Source organism: Candoia aspera, chromosome 7 (genome assembly GCF_035149785.1).
Source record: "Candoia aspera isolate rCanAsp1 chromosome 7, rCanAsp1.hap2, whole genome shotgun sequence".
Taxonomy (NCBI): domain Eukaryota; kingdom Metazoa; phylum Chordata; class Lepidosauria; order Squamata; family Boidae; genus Candoia; species Candoia aspera.
In genome coordinates, this window is record NC_086159.1 from 14736560 (window position 1) to 14756420 (window position 19861).

Here is a 19861-nt window from a genome sequence, read left to right on the forward strand (position 1 = left end):
TCCCCGTGGGTGCCGGTTAACTGAGAGTCTACTGTACTTCCCTTGAAATGAAAGGCCTGTGTGTGTGTGCACGCGTGCATGTGTGTGTGATAATAAAAATAGTTATTAGCAGAGGAGGTGTTATGGATGAGCTTTGCCAGAGAAGGTTTGCTTGTTCATTTAGTCCTAGAGTTCTGTACTTGGCCACATACCATGAAATGTTACTCTGAATGCCTGTGTTGCAACCTACCAAAAAATAGATGACTTTCAGTTTAAAGCAGCCCTTCCAAATAAGAAAAATTAGATAGAATTAAACTGTCAGCTGCCTCTTTACTGCATTTTCACCGAATGTAAGAGAACCTTCCATTTTAAAGGTAAAGTATTTGGGTGAAAAATTTGCCTTCCTTTTGAGGAAATACAAGTAAATGATGTTTCCAAACTCTGATGGCACAATTATGCCAGTGTTATTTGAACGTTCCACTCGGATAGTCAGTCTTTCACCAAACCCTGAATCTCAGTCTGTCTTTGTCCAAATATATAATCAGTACCTCTAGCCTTCTACTGTTGGAAGTCTCAAACACATTTTTTCTCCTAACGGTAACTTGATCATTTTTTGAGATCAAGAAAACAACAATCTGCACTTCTTAAAATAGAAGCAGTCCTAAAGTTTGACAGTTTGGCACTGCTGAAATTGAAAATGGATAGCCCAAGTACAAGAGATCTTATACTACTTTCTCTGAAGAAAAAAAAGAAGGAAGAAAAAGAAAGCATATTTTGAGGTTCAGTAATTTTGAAAAAGTTAATTTGTTCATTACACTTCCCTTATTCTATGTTCTATGGATTTTTCATATTGCCTTATGTCATAATTGGATTTTCTCTGATGATCCGAAGTATGTATTTGGGTTTGATTGTTTGTTTGGCTCCATGGGAACTTTCCTCTGATTCCCGTCCTTGGTTTTTCTAACCACTGTACCCCAGTATGGTCCTTTTTCTTTTTGTTGGGATAAACTCTTAGAATTCTCATCCAGGGCAGCCAGACCCAGCTAACACTGGTCCCAGGTAGGGGAACTCTGATTCAACCTTTTCAATGTTCCAGGTTAAGTAGTATAAAAGGGCTTGATCTTGTCTCATAGCTAAGAGAAGGCTGAAGATACAGTTTTGTAACTCGCATTAAGTAATGGGCTCTAAATTGACCTTTTTACATTGTCTGTTGTAGATAGACAGTCTTTATCAAGACTGAATGTATTTGGCAGGAGAACCAGGGAGAAGATGGGGTGAGGACTTCTAAGATTTGGATTATCTGTGGCAGGGCAATCATCAGAGGAACGATTCATCTACTTAAAGGAAGGGAGGGAATATAACAGGGATTGGGGTAGTCCATTGATCAGAGCATTTCTGTTTTAAGTATTTTTTATTTTACTAGAGGATCTCTGACTTACAAAAGAAAGGTTGGAGCTCATGCAAATGTTAATCTCAGCTTGTAGTAAGTTTTCAACACAATTGCCTATAGGTAGGCAGCAGTAGCCATGGTAGCAGATACCAGGTTCAAGGAATTCATGTTTCAACCTCCCCCTTCTTACACCCCCACTTAGAGTCCTTCTGAGTTTGATTTTCCCTGGTGTTTTTTTTTTTTCTGTTTCCATACATTTCCTTTTGAAATATTTCCATTCCAAAATACATGTTTTGTGCTGTGGAATTTATTACAATTTTATTTTATTTTAATTCAGCATCTGACCTTCCCTCCATCCGCCACGAGGCAGTGCAGGCATGGCTGGATGCAGTCCCAGGAGGTAGTTTTGGTGATGTTCTGTTTATAGCTCACAAGTAACCCTGCCCGCCACCGCTGGCAATGCCACCTGTCCATGTTTCCAGTGCCCCATCTGCTGGTCCTTTTTTAACCCAGGAACTATCAATGTCTTCATTGCTACTGCATGGCAGAGTTGGGGAGGCAGGGAAAGGGGGTTGCATGTCTCCCTGAGATGAGCCATTCTTGCATGAATTAGAGCGCCATTTAATTCTGCAGCTTCCCTTCTTGTAGAGAATACTGGAAATGCAGATGTAGTTGAGGAAAGAAGTAGATTTTGCACATATGCCATAGACCAGTAGGACCTATTTAACTCTAACGCTATCTGAAAGGTGAAAACAAGCTGGAGCCTCTACACAGGTGTTTCTGTGGGTGCCCTTAGACACAGTCCTGGGGATCAAGCACCCGTCTGACAGTTGCGGTTTGCTACAAAGACAGGGCTTCCATTGGTACCAACAGAAGACTGCATCCCAAGATAACCTGCAACAAAATGTCTTCCCAACATAAGTTAACTTCCTTTACTCACCTCTTACAGTCTTGATTTTAAGTAAGGCCCCTGTGGCAATTGTTTAAGTTAAATGCTATTCCAGGTTATCTGGAGTGTGGCATTCAACCAGCAATCTTTCAAGCGGTTCCATCTTTAAAATTTATGATGGGAAGATGTGTGGTCTGTTCCACATTACATAATCTTATTATAATATTCCATTTTCTACAGAATATTTATTTCTCAAATTTATTTATTTCTCAGATTTTTACTACTGCCCATCTCCCCCCCAAAGAGGGACTCTGAGCGGTTGTCTTCCTAATATTGTCCTGGGAAAAATCTCACTTGCTTTACTCTGCAGTCATTACCTTCATTATTTTAGCCAGTTTTGAAACTTTTTTTTAAATAAAAAGTTTTGTTTGCTTTCTGTTTAGAGCTTCATGCAACCTTAGTATTATGGTAGGAAAAAAAGTGCCTGTAGTTCTGAGAGGAAGTATAGTTTTAAGAAGAAGCCATTGAGGATCATTGAGCAAGAAGAATGCTAGTCTAGATACACCTTAAGTTGACAAAGGTTTTAAGGAGAAGGCATTGTTAAAAATACGATTTGAAAGTTATTGAAGTCAGAATGGAGATAAGTCTGTGTTCCTGGAATTCCACCATCTACATAGATGCCCTAATGGATTAGATTCCTCCTGAAGTGATTTTATTTGGGCATGGATCATAAGAGTGTCTTCTTACTCCATATGAAATAGCTGAATTGTAAAGGTTGCTTCTAAGTGGCCTTATCCTTTGATTTGATTGTTCAGACTGAGTCTTCCAGAAAAAGTGGTTATAATTTTAGACAGTAGAACAGAGTTTACTTGTGACTTGGCATTTTGGATTTTGCATGGATAGAGCTAGTGCATTTCTAAAACTTTTTTTCTTTTTTGCTTCTGACAGCAGAGTTTGCATATTGCCCTATTCTTAGCCAGCAGTTGGTGACTGCTGACCAACCTGGGCAAAATATTGCTTTTAGCAGTTTGGGTTATAGTAGTGCATTGCTCTTAAGTTTCTATGTGACAGCTTCCCTGCCCCCACCCCCCACCCCCTGCACCTCATCTTTAACTGCATAATATGTGTAAAAATGTATTTGCAAAATAACTATGAATAGGACACATTTTCCCCTAGAATATGTGTGCACCAATATATGTGCCTCCATTAACATATCACTGAATTTTGATTCGCTGATCTCTTCATTGCATTTATAGGCTATTTATGGGAAAATGCATGATAGCTTAGGAAAGACTAGTGTTTCCTGTTTTCAAGGATGTTCCAAAATATTACATCAATTAAATATATAGCACCAGTTACTTTAAATTCTGAAATGCTGTATTTGACCTCTATATACTCCTACTTTGGATGGTTGCTTAGAGCAGCCACAGCTAATAAGTATTTGCCATAAATATATTTCCAAGTATATTTAAACTGCTATAGGACTACAGGGGTCCAACAGAAGATTATAATGTTACAGAAATTTAAATATGAATATTCTAAAAGGTCAACCTTGCATTTCAGGGCAACATTCATCTATTGACCAAACTTATTCTACTTGTTTTTAAAAAATGTGTTTAATTGATGGCCTGAAATTTCCGGGTTTATCCAACATACTTGAACTGAGCTTTTATGATTAGAAAAACCATATGCTCATGTTTGATTGTCTCAGCTCAGATTACTGATAGTCACATTCATCAATGTTCTTCAATGTTCAAATGAAAAACAGCCAAGTCTTTGTTCCCAGGGTCGCATTGTCCCTGATGGAATAAGATTCCATGTGTGGAGGTATATATTCAATATCCATCACACATACCTATTTTAATCCAAAGTGGTACAGGCGTAGCAGAAGGCTCCATCACGTGTTCGTTGTATTTGGATTGTGGGGTGTGTCTCAAGTGGTCTCCCAAACAGACCTCAGTTTCATTTCACATCTTGAATTTAGTTAAATCTGTTTTCTCTCCCACTCCACCCTCTCTTTTTAAAATTTGTACCAATAATTTATTGTAGCCCTGTGTGAAGAGAATGAGGATGAAGATGAAGTGGGTACTGAGCCTGCAGAAGCTATTGAAGATGGGGACACCGGGGCAGAGTTGGATGACGGTATGAGTCTGAGAATATCTTCCTATGTTGTCAGTTAATACTGCAGAAATGCAAAGTCAGGCTGCAGAATGATTGTGTGCAAACTTAGCAACCCCACAACAAAAGTGCTCAGTTGATATAGTAGATTATATGGTGGCTTAGTGGTGTGAGAGAAGAAGGTGGTAGAGGAGAATTTCAGGATAATTATGCATGCCATCTTTGATCATATGTGGGGTAGCCATGCTGAATAAAAAATTAGTAAAGGGCTTCCGAAACAGAGAGATAAAGCCTGTTCTTACTCTAAAATTGTGACGTAGAACTAACAAAACAAGATAATTTTGCATACACAGGCATAGAGATTAGTCTCTGTGCAGAGAACGAATGACTGAAGTAAGCTTTTTTGAGAAGGGGGCCAGAAGCCTGTAGCGTTCTCTTCCCTTGATATGAAGTTACTATAAATGTGTATAAAATTTGAACCTAAATTCTCTTCTGTTTTCCAATTCTTGATATATTGATGGGGGATTAGATGACATCCCTTCTGATGCAGAGGCAGAGTGTCCCATCCATCAAGAAGAAGAAGAAGAAGAAGAACTGAAAGTCTCTGAACTCAAGGAAGCAGAAACAGCCACCCCTTTTGTTACAATGGAAGGTACTAAACATTTCAGCACTGCAGAGCACACTAGATGGGCTGAGAACATGTAGGCCAAATTACGCAGTTTTCCTTGCTTTTTAATTTAGAACAAATCAAAGCATGATTCCCATTATCAGTGCTTATAAATAAATCTGTCATCCATTGCCAGTGGACATTGGCCACTCGGTAAATTCTTGCAGTAATTACCATAAAGGTATCAGCATGGAGGATACCATTTCAGAACTGTTTCAACCCCATGATACCGCCCTTTGTGTTTTAAGCCTGACTGTCAGCAGCACAAAGGGGAAAAAGGGAAGCAAGGAATTTCTTATCTACTTATGAACTGCATGTAGTAATAAAATGCTTAGCAATTGGCTCTTGGTATCTGGTTCTGTTTGAATATTCAGGCCTCATGAAGGGGAGTATAATAGAATATAGAACTGTGTCATTAAATTCTGCCACTGTGCTTCAGAAGAGCATCTAGTTGGCCACTGTGGGACATAAGATGCTGGATTCAGCAGGAGCCAAGCAGGTATTGGATCGTTTATGGCTAAACACATTGTTTTCGAACTAAATAACAACTCACACTGCCATTACTACCAGAAGCAGTGCACCATTTTGGCAAAGAAGACAGCATGTAATGCCTTTTTCCTTGGCAATAATCTCTGAAATATAGAGGGGCTTGCTTCTAAGTAATGTACGTAAGAGCAGATTGCCCAAAGTGTAATGACTAGGGGTGTAAAGGGAGCAATGGTTGAAGTTGGATCAGGTACCAAACTGACTTTGTAGAAAGGGGCATGAAAGGAGACAGTCAACTCCATGCAACTCACTTGGTTTTAAGATGGTCATAACTTTGTTCTTTGGTTCTTCAGATCCCTGTAATCCTTGTCTTCCAGTCCAATCACCATGTGAAAGGACTGATCCTGTTTCTCCAGTTTGTAACCACAAGGAAGAAGAAAAAGAGGTAAGGAGCTATCTTCATACATAACACTAAGCCATGGTTTTTAATTGAACAGGTCATAGTAGTCTTGTTTATATAAAATTAAGTTATGATTGTTAAGTTAACGTGTTACGTTTAGTCAAAAATAAACCATATTATATCTGAAGAAGAGATAGTGATAACCACAGTAAGCATCTTTCTTTAACTCAAATAATACTGTGGTTCAGTTGAATCAAGATTTGTTAAAAGAGTTCTTTAATTCTCCAGGCTGAATGGAAGGCTGATATTTCTCCTCATTGTAGAGATACAATCTGGTTCCCAGGAATGGGATGTTTCAAGACTTAAGGAGAACTTTGCAGCGTCTACTGCTTGGGAGCCAATGCTGGAAGGCCCACCCAGCTGGGAGCATTTTTACAACTTTACCCAGCTAAGAAAGAAGGGCATACGACAAGGAGGCATCAGGTAGACAGTGGTTGACATTGCTTCCAGCTGAGAGAGTCTTCCGAGCTTCAGCTCCCAAAGAGTCAGCTTCATCCACCTTGGTAAAAAAAACAGGGCAGAATAGTTACAATTTTTGAAGGCATTCCCAGCTGGGAGGATCTCCAAGCGCTTGCTTTTGAAAAGCAGATTTTGTTTGCCCCCATGCCTGTCCTCCTTGCAATGTGCAGGGCAGAGACATACTGCAAGGTTCTACTTGGAACTGCTCCCAATGCCTTGAAGCAATATTTCCCTGATAAGGAGACAAACCAAGCAGGACTTCAGAGCCTGGAGTCTGGCCAGGGGTCAGATGTTCCCCATCTCTGTTCTAAGTGTATATGCTACCCAAATGTCCAAATAAGGAATTGTCCAAAGTGGCTAATTTTCCTTAGTAATTATATCATTGGTTGGGGTTTTCACTTTAATTAGCTGGAGCTATTTGTTGTACAGTAGATATGCTTTTTTTATATGTTATCATAAGATGTGTATTATTTTGCTGAATCTGTGGGTAGGTGGGCTTAAGGACTGTATTCTGCTATGGCTATTTATCTTCTGGCAGTAAAGCGAATTTTGATTCTTCTTACTACATGGTAACATGGTCCCGGAAAGATGGTTCCTTTGTGTTTCATTGCATTTACTGATCTCAGACTCAGTAACTGCCTCGTACTGTCCATGTTTCTAGTCACTTAATTCTAAAGAAAAGAATGTATCAGCCAGAAGCTCATAGATTTATAATCAAGTAGACTGGGGGAGTTTGTCTGGCAACACTATTTGCTAGAACATTTTATAGATGGAACAAATATTAAAAGAGGATCAGCTTCTATTGGTGCCTTCCTGTATCTTGAGTGTTTGTCATATTGGATTGGAATGTTGGAAGGACAACAGCTGGAAAAATTCCAAAAGATCCAAACAAGGGCCATGATCATCTACACTCAAACCCATGCTAGAACCAAGCTAGAGGTTTATATAGGCAAGTGCAGAGGGACTGTATGACTTAACAAATAAGGCCAAACAGTCCTGGCCAACCTAGCAGATTCCTGAGGAAGCCATACCCATACTTCCCTCTATGTCTGTGACATGTCCTGTCCACGGTAAATTATAAAGCTGTGTCATAACTGCAGAGTATCCTATGACTTCTCTTCATCCCACTTTTTAAGAGCTTGTCACCTTTGGAAGAAGGTAAGTGGTAGGTCTTTCCAAGACTGTTTGGTAAATTCATTGAATAGGACTCAAAAGGAAACCATAATTTCAAATTCAGCATCAAAATGGCAAGAAAGGTTTATATGTCCACGTAACAGAATGTCCTTTACACCAGAAGCTAAATTATTCATGTAGTAGTACATAAAACACTTGCCAAATGTACAAATGTGCCTCAGTTGTTTTCAATTCTAGTTCTACTCTTACAGACTTGCATTCTTGTTACTGTATTTTGATTGTCTGAACAGGTGTGGAATTCTCTGGAACAATAGTTTTTTTACTGAGCCCATATATGCTATTGTATTCCTTGAAAATTTGTCAAGAGTCCTTCAATAAGATGGCCAGTAATGGTAGGAATAGCTGAGGAATAGCTTGGTGCACTGCTATTTATCCTCCTTGCAATGTACAGTAATTGAGGGAATTTTAAATAATACTCTTGAGTTCAAGTATAGCAAGAAGTATCCTTGCTGCACTGTAGAATATCTTCCCAAAATCCAGTAATATGCTGGAGTTCTGAAGCAAAATTGTTGGCACTGTTATGTAGCTATGTTGATGGGGAAATAGTTATCAGAAAGTAGGAGTTGGAAGCCATTATTCTAGAACTTACTGAAAGATGCTTTAGGCCACTAATTATGCTCTGATTATATCCCTTTTTGTAGGAACCTCTTACAACAGTATCGTACAGAGAAAGATCTTCAGATATCCATTTTTTCCCTGAGCCTTTCCTCCCAGAAGAAGAAAAAGAAGGCAGGATCCTTGATGATCAAAAAGCCCAAAGTCCATCAGCATCAATTTCACCAATACGGTCACAGCCTGTTGCACTGCCTGAAGCCATCACACCAATATCACCTGTGAAGCCACAATCAACAGTACCCACGGAACCAACTTTGCCACCTCTTGCTCCCCTGCCTATTTGTTCACAGCCTTTACCCACTGCTGAAGCCTCCATTCCATCTCCAGCAGAGCCACCAGTGTGTTTTCAGCCAAGCCCAGCTTTTACTTCTACTCCTTTGGCCAAACTTGCTCTAAAAAGTAAAGATGGACAGATAGAAAAACTGGGAAGTCCCACCACAACAGAAGAAACTTTAAAAAGGAATAATCTTGTAGAGGAATTCTGGATGAAGAGTGCTGAAATTCGAAGGAGTTTAGGTCTCACCCCAGTCAACAGAAGCAGAGGATCGGAACCAAACTTCACCTTCTCACCCCTTGAATCTGCTCCTTTCAAATCATATGGTTCTGATGTGGGTTCAGAAGAAAAGGAAATCCATCCTGTAAAACCAACAAAGGTGGTCACACCAAAGTTGGATAAGGAGCAGTTTTCTTTGCTGACACCAACCTCCCAATCAGAGAAAGAGCTGAAAAACTCAAGGGATGTGAAAAGAGATCTCTCCAGCAGTTCTGGACTGGGACTTCAGGGCAGTTCATCCAACATGAGGACACTGGCCAGCCAAAGTTTTAACACATCAGATTCCACCATGCTCACTCCTCCATCTAGCCCTCCTCCACCACCACCTCAAAATGAAGAGCCAGCAACACTGAGAAGAAAAAGGCACCAGGCAATTTGGCAGAAAGAGGAAGAGTCTGTGCAAACACCTCACATAGTACCAGCAAATGAAAGAATCCGACCCACCAGAAATTCATCTCAGCCACCCAGAGAAGAGGTGAGGAAGTCATTTGTTGAGAGTGTAGATGAAATACCATTTGCTGATGATGTAGAGGACACTTACGATGAGAGAACAGAGGATACAAGCCTTAATGAAAAATATTTCACTCCACCTAGCAAGCCAAGACCTGAGAAGCCTCTTCATCTGCATTTGGTTAAGGAAAATGGTAGGCCATCATCAGTTGAAGGGGGAAAGAGAGGCCTTCCTCAAGTCTCTGCAGAAGCTAAGGAGTTAGCTGAGGAGAGAATGAGGGCCAGGGAGAAGTCTATCAAAAGCCAGGTCTTACGGGATGCTGTGGCTAAGCAGCTCAGCAGGATGAAAGATCTGGAGATGACCAGCAGTGCTGGTGCTGCAAAACCTCGCAAAGCATCTACAGTACCCTCAAAGACCAAAGAGCTTTCTTTAGACACCCCAAAGCTTCTGGCTGTGAAAGCCAGTGAAGGCCCTATTCTAAAGCACGAAGCTAGTAGTGAGAGGTTCTTCTCACCATTAACAGACATTGGTAGGCAAGATGGGTCCATCACATCTTCAGAAAGCTCCAGCGGGAAGAGTAAAAAAAGGACTTCTCTCTTCTCTCCCCGTAAGAACAAAAAGGAGAAGAAGTCAAAGAATGAAAACAAGCTATCTGACAAATCCAGCAGTGCAGCTGAGGAAGCCACAAAGCCCAAATCCCTTTGGAAGTCTGTCTTCTCCAGTTACAAGAAAGACAAGAAGAAAAAGGCAGATGACAAATCTTGCCCTAGTACACCTTCCAGTGGGGCCACAGTAGATTCTGGGAAACATAAGGCATCTCCACTGGTTAGAGCAGCAGGTATAATATCAGTGTCTGTATATTATAATGATTTCACTGTGCCTGGAAGACTCTTGCAGGCATTTGCACATGATCAGATTTGCTCCAGCATGTCAACTTAATTTTTATTCATCAAATTTGTCACCGCCCATCTCTTCCCACCAGAGGGACTTTGGGCAGATTACAGCAAAATAATCAATAAAACAATAAATATACAATAAAATTACGATGTATAAAAATATAATATCTAAAAATACAATTACAAATAATAATTATAGATAAAAATAAAATCCCAATGGCAGATGATAACTCAGTCCTTGTATGCGACGAGCACTCTAGGGCCCTAGCCATCCCCAAACATGACGACTCCCTGTAATCCCTTATGATTTCAGTGGTAACCGAATGAATGAACATGAGAGGTCAGAATAAGAACATACAGTCCTTTCTAAAGGCATCAAGTGTCCTTAGACTTCTCCCAGGTTGAGAGTTCTATATCTAAATATAGAACCAGCTAGATTAGATTGAAGGATATTGGCTCACCCAGTGTCACCAGTGAACTGAGGGGAGAGCTGAACACTTGTCTCCCTGGCCTGGTACTCTGTCTTCTCAAATCTATGCATTTATTTATTTATGAATGAATGAATGATATTTATAGGTACCCCAGTATGTAGGACTCCCAACTCTGGGTGTCTTACAAAATACCATAAAAATACAGAACATATCATCAAAAAGTCCAGGGAAAAACCAAAAATCATGTAAAAAATAGAACAACACCGAAGGGGTCCACCACCCATTCTAACCCAGGGCCTGTGAACTGAGCCAGTTTTTAAGGGCTTCTTTAAAAAGGGCCTGGGTGGGGGGCTCTATGACTATCAGGGGGAATGGTGTTCCCAAGGGCAGGGACTGTGACAGAGAAGCCACACTTCCCGGGTCCCACTAGATCTAGTGTTTTATCAATGGCACCTGGAGCGTGCCAGCTGTGTCAGACTGTGTGGGATGGGCAGAAACTGCAGTGGCTAGGCAGTACCTCAGATTTTTAGAAGTTTACTGCAGTTCACTTATCCCCAACTTTAACTATTCTGCTTGGGGAGATACTGGGAGTTAGGTAAAGGTAAAGGTTTCCCTTGACGTAAAGTCCAGTCATGTCCGACTCTAGGGGGCGGTGCTCATCTCCGTTTCTAAGCCTTGGAGCCGGCGTTGTCATAGACACTTCCGGGTCATGTGGCCAGCATGACAACTCGGAACGCCGTTACCTTCCCGCCGAAGCGGTACCTATTGATCTACTCACATTTGCATGTTTTCGAACTGCTAGGTGAGCAGGAGCTGGGACGAGCAATGGGAGCTCACCCCGCCGCGCAGTTTCGAACCGCCGACCTTCCGATCGGCAGCTCAGCGGTTTAACCTGCAGCACCACCGCGTCCCTTACTGGGAGTTACTGACAGACAAAAAAGACAGTTGCCTGTTAGGTGGTTGTGCTGGGGGAAGGGGGTGTCATTGCTTCATTGACTGGGACTTGAGATGTTGGAAACAGTGAGCTGAATCACTGTTGCAGGAAGGGATGGAGGTCCTTTTTCAGCTCTAAGCATGTGTCTGACCAGTTAGTTCATTATTAACTTTACTGTGACACCAACTGCTCCTTGGGCTTTGCCGTATGATGCATTTCTCTCTGTCTCAGATTTGCAACTGCGTCAACACTTAAGCTTCTCTGAGGATTCTGATCTCTCCAACGAAGATGTCTTGGAACGTTCCTCACAGAGATCTAAAAGGGAGGTAAGTTGGTACTGCTACGATCATTTGAAGACGAGATGAGCCACAAAATCTTAACGAAGACCCACATGGGCAATTTTAATATTTCCCGGTGATTTTGGATCTTTCTTAATGAGAAAAACTAATTAGGTCAAACATCGTAAGCTATATGTAAAAGGTTCGCTTCTGTTCATAGGTGTAGGTCTGTTTTGGAAAATAGGTTTGGGAAAGTAATCTCAGATTCCTGCACAGTCCTGAATTCTAGGTGAGTTTAGGCAACTAGCTACTTCAAAAGTTATTTTAATAGGAGTGGAAAAGATTTTTAGTTATATTGCCAAAAAGGCAATATGTATGAAGAGCATTCCTTTTCTAAAATATGCAATAACCATAGGAATTGTTGCCAGTTTTTTGTCAAATAGTCATATATACACCCTCTTTTTTTAGCAAAGGGTGGCAATGGCACACTGCATTTATATTCTTACCCAGAAAAATCTAGGGTATATATATATATACCCTAGATATAATCACTAGTAATCAACCTTGAATTGAGGAAGAAATGTCTTTACCTGTTTTGGTAATTGTGCAAGATTATTATCCTGCAAATTTTGTGATTGAAATAGCAAATGGGGTTTATTTGCAAATTGAACTATTTGCTTGTAGGGTTTTTTTTGCGAACAGACCTACTTGTGACTGAGCTTGCTAGCAAACTGCTTTTACCCAGGATAATAAAAAGAGCTGAGCTTAAGGCAATCCTGGCAGGGTGGAGGATAGTGAAGACAGGTTGCTGATTCAAAATAAATACCACCCGCTTCCATGTTCAGTGCCTGAGTTTCTCCGCTTGATTAATTTGTCTGTTAATTGTTCTTTTTATGTGATTCTTTTTTTAAACCACCACTTTTATGTTTGCCTTCTAGCTTTTCATGGCAGGTTCTACATTACACATGGGATTTTTAAAAAAAAGATATACCTGCAATACTGGAAAGGGATAAATATTGTGGTTTCTGATGAGTTCCAATGTAATCAATCACCTTAAAATCTTGAAATCTAAACCTTGCGACTTCAGGCAGGTTGGGCCTAAGCATAACAGAGTGAATCATTTCCCTCTTTTTAAAAAAAAAAACAGTTGAAGCAAATACTGTGTTTTTGCTTGCTATTTTGCATAAGAGAGAGATATTCCAGATCTCGTAATCCCTAAACAGCAGTGGTGCTAAAAATACAGTATTAATAGTTAAATTGAAAGTGCGAAGTAGATAATCATTTTTGCTAGGAGTAAGGGATAGTTAAATTTTCCATAGACTAGCTCATCCACTCTAAATGTTTTACATTTCGTACATAACAGGGGCATTTCTTATAGTAGTTAAAGGATCAGGCTGACAGCAACAACAGATGGTTTAACTCCTACATTAAACATAATTGACAAAGAACTCTTGCTTCTATCCCTCTCCTTGTATGACATTTTTCATAATAGTGACAAGGTGGCATGGGATATTTTAATTTTGGCTATTTTTTTGGAATAGATGAACTGATAATGTACTTTTGCATGACTGTCCTGTAATCATAGGGTGTGTGATTTGGAAGGAAACTTCAAAGTCACATAATCCCCTGCCCTGTCACTGAAGAACAAAAAGCAAGAGCCATCAGGTTACATAGACCTTACATAGGCTGTTGGTCAAAGATAGATTGAGTGTGTGCATACACTGGCAGAGGACCCTAACTACAAAAATAATGCCTTTGCATGTGATGAAGAAACAAGATAACCAGCGAGACTGATATGGGTATCCTTCATGGTGTGAAATCACTACAGAGATATTGTCCTAACTTAAAGCAAAGTACCACACTGGGACAGTGAGTTGGTCTCTAGTGTTTATTAAATGCTCTAGAAGATAGAATCCTGCCAAACTGAAAGAGCATGAGAAACCCACACAGATAAACCCAAAACTCTAGGCGGGTCTGCTCTGAGTTTCTTCGAAGGAAAGTTCAAAGCCTCTAAACTATGCATGCATTTTCCCCCTGGATAGGGCCCCCCCCTGCTCACCATCAGTACTCATGACAGATATTCCTAGAAAGGAAACATAGTAGTGATGACCAATAAAAATCCAGTTCTTAAGGATGCTACATGAGAGATACAGAGAATGATATCTATGAACTATACTGTCCTTACAAAGACAAATATAAACCTGGTTATAAAATTAGTTCAACCTGAAGATTCATTCCAACTTGCCACACATCCAACTCCCATTTGAAAATCTTCAGTGAAGGGAAGTTCGGTGTTCTTTGAGGCATGCTCTTTTGTTGCTTAACAGCTCCTACAGGTAGTTCCACTAATATTCTGCCTGACTCTCCTTTCTATCAAAGTCAGCCCATTGGTCCTTTTCCTCCACTCAATGTCAACAATAAACACATCCACCCTTGCACGTGATGGCCTTTTTTGTATATTTGTAGACTGCTATCATACCTGGAACTACTTATTGTACGAGTACACTATCCAGGCCTGTGTAACCCTTGGCAACTGCTCATGAATGCCCATGGATAATGATGATGCTACCATCATCTCTGATCCTAGAATCCTCCCAGGCTTCTAGAGAACATTGTCACACCGGGGAGGCAGAGCAGTTAGTGTGAGCTTCCAGGCAGGAAGAGTTACTCAGGCATGGCTTCTAGACCAAGGCTCAACTGCCTGTTTTGTAGTGACTAAAATGACATTAGTGACTAGCATTGTGGGAGAGGTGGGGTCTGATGTATAATGTTGGAAGCACCTGCTAAATAAATATGCCACTTCCTGTAGCTTGTATTCTTGAATCAATTATTGTCAGTATTTGTTTGTGCTGTTGTCGTGCAACATTTAAGTCATATAGTTGCAGATGGTTCAAAAATATGTTGGCTTCTCCTAAATGCAGGAAGTTTATCTAAAACTCACACAACCTTTCTCACTTCTCTGTTCATGTTTTTGTGTTTGTTTCAGGAAATCTGAATGTACTGCAATAAGACGTCATTTTGTGTTTTGCGCAGTTCTCTCAGTCTTTTGGTGTACTTAGCAAAATAAACGTTAGATACAAAATTCAATACCCTAACCCATAAAATCTAACACTGGGGCTTAGGGAAGATTTTGATCTGAAGTTTGGCCTTTCACACTTTTGTATCAAACTTGCAAATGGTTAGGTGTAAAAAGTTGTAATTGGCCTGGTAAACCTTCAGGGCCCCAAGATACCTTTTATTTATTTTTGTAAAGCAATGTGCTTCCATTGTGTGTTTCCAGATTCTGAAGTATTTGTATTCTGTATGGTCTCGTGTAACATTTCAAGCAGCTTTTTTGTTTATTACTGTCTTTCTGTATTGAGTGTTACAATGTTGAACTGATTTTGCTCCATTTTGTGTATTTCTTTTATTTTTGCCTTTGCTATTCCTTCCCCTCCCTCCCCCCTTTTAAAGTCGATTTACGTTCCACACGCCTTGGCATTCAAGAGATCATATGCATCAAAGGTAGTGTCTCCATTCTCATTGACTGCCCATGGTTGCATGCATTCCTTTTATTAACCTACCAGATACATAGCCTATATCTCCTCTGCTTTCCCTGCCTTCATTTATGCTAACACAACCCCAGACTGTGCATGTATGCAGCAATTAATACCAACATAACAGATCACCTTCAAGTCCCAAACCTTCAAGTCCACTTGAAAAGCATGTAATATCTGCATTGAAGATCCAGCTAGGAAAAATGTTAATCTTAGTCACCATTTTTTAAGGTATTCTGCAAAGTGCTTACCTAGGTAGCTTGGACATTGGCATTGTATCTAAAAGAGGGATTGATATATATATTCCTTATTACATATTTCTTCACCCCGTCTTACAGGTTTTACCCCCATTTTATTCTCACAACAACTCTTCAGAAGTAGGTTAGACAGAGAAAATGATGGGTTCCGAGTCAGCCAGGGATTTGTCTTTGGATCTTCATGATCTTATCTTGCAGCCCAATCACTGTACCCTACTGAGTCTTAATTATTGAGTATCCACTGTGTCCCTGTGTGGGTAAGAAAGACTTCTAAGAAGCATAGATCTTGGCCTAAGGAAACATAAGAAGCAACTATGATTGTAGGTTTGAATCCTGAAGGAAAAAAATGAAATAAGCAGTTCATTAATTCGTTTATCTTGTGGCAATTACAATTCTCTCCTAAGTATTAGTTTAACTACTGGAGTTGGTTATCGGATTGATGTAGTGGAAGAAGGCTTAAAGCAGCTTTTATCAAGCTCCAAATGTATTTATTTATTCGTTCGATTTCTATAGCCGCCCATCTCAGCAAGTGACTCTGAGTGGCTTACAACAATAAAAACCATAAAACAATTAAAACAGTTTCAATTAAACCAATTAAAATACAAAATAAATATACATGGCCGCCAAGTAGGCAATGCATGGATGTTAATATAACCAAGAAAAGGGATCGGTCACTTGCTCAGGGCTCCAGGCCCAAGCACATAACCAGGTCTTCACAGCTTTACAAAAGGCCAACAGGGTTGGGGACATCCTGATCTCCATAGGGAGAATTTTCCAGAGGGCAGGTGCTATGGCCAAGAAGGCACGCCTTCTAGTCTCCGCCAACTGACATTCCTTGGCTGACGGGACCCAAGCTACCAGACTGAATTGGACGGGTAGAAACAACTGGGAAAAGACAGTCCCTTAGGTAACCCAGTCCCAAGCCATGAAGGGCTTTAAAGGTGACAACCACACCTTCAATTGCACCTGGAAGAACACTGGCAACCAATGCAGCTCACATAGCAGTGCTGTTACATGCGTCAAATATTTGACTCCATTTACTACCCGTGCAGCCACATTCTGCACCAGTTGAAGCTCCCAAATGCTCTTCAAGGGCAGCCACATGTAGAGCTCATTGTAGTAATCCAAACAGGAGGTCACAAGGGCATGAGCGACTGTGAACAAAGCCTCCGGGTCCAGGAATGGGCGCAACTGGCGCACAACCCGAAGGTGTGCAAAGGCCCTCCTAGCCACAGCTGCCACCTGCTCTTCCAGCAGGAGCTGTGAATCTACAAGGACCCCCAGATTGCACACTGGGTCCGTCTGGGGCAGTGCAACCCCATCCAGGACCAACAGTGGAAAAACCTTGTCATTGGAGCTCCACAAGTCCACCCCCCCTTTCTGGTCATGGTTGGAGAAGACCGGCATAAAGGGACACTGAAGTGATTTCTTGTTGTATGACATCTTTTTAGCTCTAATGAATTCTGGTGGTAACTTTAATGGTATTCCTTCTCTTCCTCCATCTTATCTGTTTAGGGATTCAACTACAATGATCTAGCTCAATTTTTTAAAACGGGTTAAAATGTGGGAAACATGAAAACAGTCTTTGGCTGCTTATATAAATGAAGGTCTGCTCCATGTTATGGAAGGAGACACAGTAAATGGTCATAAAACATACAACATGGATACCTTTTTATTAGAAATGTAGGATTTTTTTAAGTCCAAAAGAAACTATACAAGTCCCATAACTACCTTGAAAGTAAGTATGTACATTAATCTCTTAGATGACATGTTTTAGACACTGGGCTTTGTATTTTAAAAAAAATAAGATGAATCATAGCTTTACAAGAGAATTTATATCGGAAATATATAGCTAAGCTGTAATGCAGCTACTGCTGGTGTATCTTTTAAGGTAATTGTTAATGTGATCTCATGATAATATTTACTGAAATCAAATCTTCCCTGAAGCGTTCACCTGATAGGAAAAAGTTTTCTACTCTATCCTTCTCTCAAGTACTTTGGTTTAAGATATGTTGGAGGTTGATTTGTTTTTAAATATATATGAGGGGGAATTCAGCCCTTTTCCTGTGATGTGGTTTCCAAGTGAATCACAAACTACATCACAGGTCCTGCTGATTGCATCTCCTCTCATTAAGCTGAGAGTGCAAGTTGGGTCATTCAGAGGGTTTCTGAAGTGTGAATTGAGTTGCAGACTAAAGTCTTAGCAACAGCATCAAAGACCCTCTTTGTCATGCATCATACTTTGATCAGATATATTTAGCCCACTTCTTAACATGTTTGCTCAACAGATCTATAAGGAACAATACAATAGGATTTTATCTGTAGTAAGAACATGAATGAAATCAAGAGCATCTCCTATGTATATGACAGGCCATAAGGAACATTAAGAAGAAGACAGCCATAACTTGAAGTTTTCTGTAAAATCACTGCTTTGCACCTGGTTCAAGCCTCTTCCTTCCCCTCTTAGATCTCCACCAAAGCTCACCTGCTGCACCAGTAGCGCACACCTGGAAGGACAACTTGCTTGCTGAACAGAAAGCACAGCAAGTGGCACAGTGCTCTAGAAAAGTAGGACGCTTCAATCCCAGAATCTTGGGACAATTTTCAGCAAGGGATTGAACTACCTTTTACTTCTTGTTACTACAGAAAGCATACACGGAGGAGGAACTCAATGCCAAGCTGACCAGGCGAGTACAGAAAGCTGCTCGCCGTCAAGCCAAACAAGAAGAGCTGAAGAGGTTACACAGGGCCCAGGTACAGCTATAACTTTTCTGGAAAATGCTTGCCGTGAATCTATAAGAAGAGAGCCATTTTGTGCCTATATCTCTTCATTGTGCATCAGAAAACATACTTCAGGCTTATGAAATCCTTAAGGAAGATTATGGTCATAGAAGAGGTATTCTTGAAGTTTTGTCTCTCTCTGCTTGCTTTAATGTTGGGCAGTGTGGTATATTGGGGGTGCTACTATAGAAGTCCTACAAGATCTGAGGTCCAAGAGGGGAAGGAATGAATTATTGCCCAATTAATCAATAATAATATATTTAGCAGGGGGGGTTTGCCAGCTGTGAGTATTGTTCTCTGGCTGCATCTATAAATGTCACTGTTGTAAAAGCGGGGGGGGGGGGCTTCCTTACAGTTACTACAGTCATAGATATGTGCTTGACTGTGTTGCAGTGGTCCTGCAGAATCAAATGGTAGAGTGGTGGAAATGGGACTGCTCAAGGGCATATGTCTTTTCTTGCAAAGGTGGAAGGGGAAATTCTCACATATGCAAAGTGCAGAGTCATTAGGGTTGTTGTTCTTCTTCCATAGATCATCCAAAGACAATTGGAACAGGTTGAAGAGAAGCAAAGGCAGCTGGAGGAGAGGGGAGTTGCTGTGGAAAAAGCCCTCCGGGGTGAAGCAGGTACTTTCTAGCATTCAGTATTGTGTCTGTTCTTTTTAGAAAAACACATTCAAATTCTTCTGCAAAAATGTGTAACAATTTTTATTCTGTCTCTAGAAACGGTTCACCTCCTAAGCTGCAGATAGTTTGATTCATCCGTCCTTTTAATATATGAATTAAAATTCACCAGTTCCCTTATTTGCAAAGCTGTGTCCATGGCAAGATAATACCATAGAAGTGCATTTGGGCCAAAACCTCCGCTTTTGGCCGGTTCTTAATGTTTTCCAGAAAGTTGCGATGCATTTGCAATTCCTTAGGGAAACAAAGCTTGCCACAGCAAGAAAGACTGAGCTATTTTCAGCAATGTGAAAGGAAAACAGTGAAATCTGACATGGTTTTAATTCATCATGTTGTGAGTTAACACTAGTGACCTTGCAAGGGACCATCACAGAACAGCCCCAACCAATGCCCCATGCTCTTTACTGATCCTTCACCAACCCAGTCTTCTCACCAAGACACATGGAACATGCATTCATACAATGCATGAAATGATTTTCTGCATCTTCTGCTGTTCATAGAATGAGTTTTCACCCTTGGTGACTCGCTTTAGTGAATGGTTCCTGGAGTAGACATAGATGATGATTAGGCAACAAATAAGAGTTCACTTCAAACACAGGACTCCTACTTAAAATCTAACGTTTCCCTTATTAAAGTATCAGTTGCAACCTTCCCTCATCTGGTACCTCCTCATATCAGCATGCTAGACTGCATGTCAGGCTATCTGGGAGTTGCAGTTTGAACAGATCTGGAGGGCCCTGGATTGAGAAAACGAAAGCTTCTTGAGCCATATTACATCATCATACCATCCTTAGCAGATATCATC

At 40.6% G+C, this 19861-nt stretch overlaps 1 protein-coding gene across 1 annotated transcript in view; it reads left to right on the forward strand.

Moving 5' to 3' along the window:
* Nucleotides 1-19861, forward strand: part of MICAL3 (microtubule associated monooxygenase, calponin and LIM domain containing 3) — a 190083-nt gene that overhangs the window by 143437 nt on the left and 26785 nt on the right. The window contains exons 29-37 of the mRNA XM_063308572.1: nucleotides 1707-1769; nucleotides 4308-4400; nucleotides 4906-5028; nucleotides 5883-5974; nucleotides 8284-10099; nucleotides 11754-11848; nucleotides 15254-15304; nucleotides 18240-18347; nucleotides 18906-18999. Coding sequence (XP_063164642.1) covers nucleotides 1707-1769; nucleotides 4308-4400; nucleotides 4906-5028; nucleotides 5883-5974; nucleotides 8284-10099; nucleotides 11754-11848; nucleotides 15254-15304; nucleotides 18240-18347; nucleotides 18906-18999 — 2535 coding nt within the window. The remainder of the gene's footprint in view (nucleotides 1-1706; nucleotides 1770-4307; nucleotides 4401-4905; nucleotides 5029-5882; nucleotides 5975-8283; nucleotides 10100-11753; nucleotides 11849-15253; nucleotides 15305-18239; nucleotides 18348-18905; nucleotides 19000-19861) is intronic.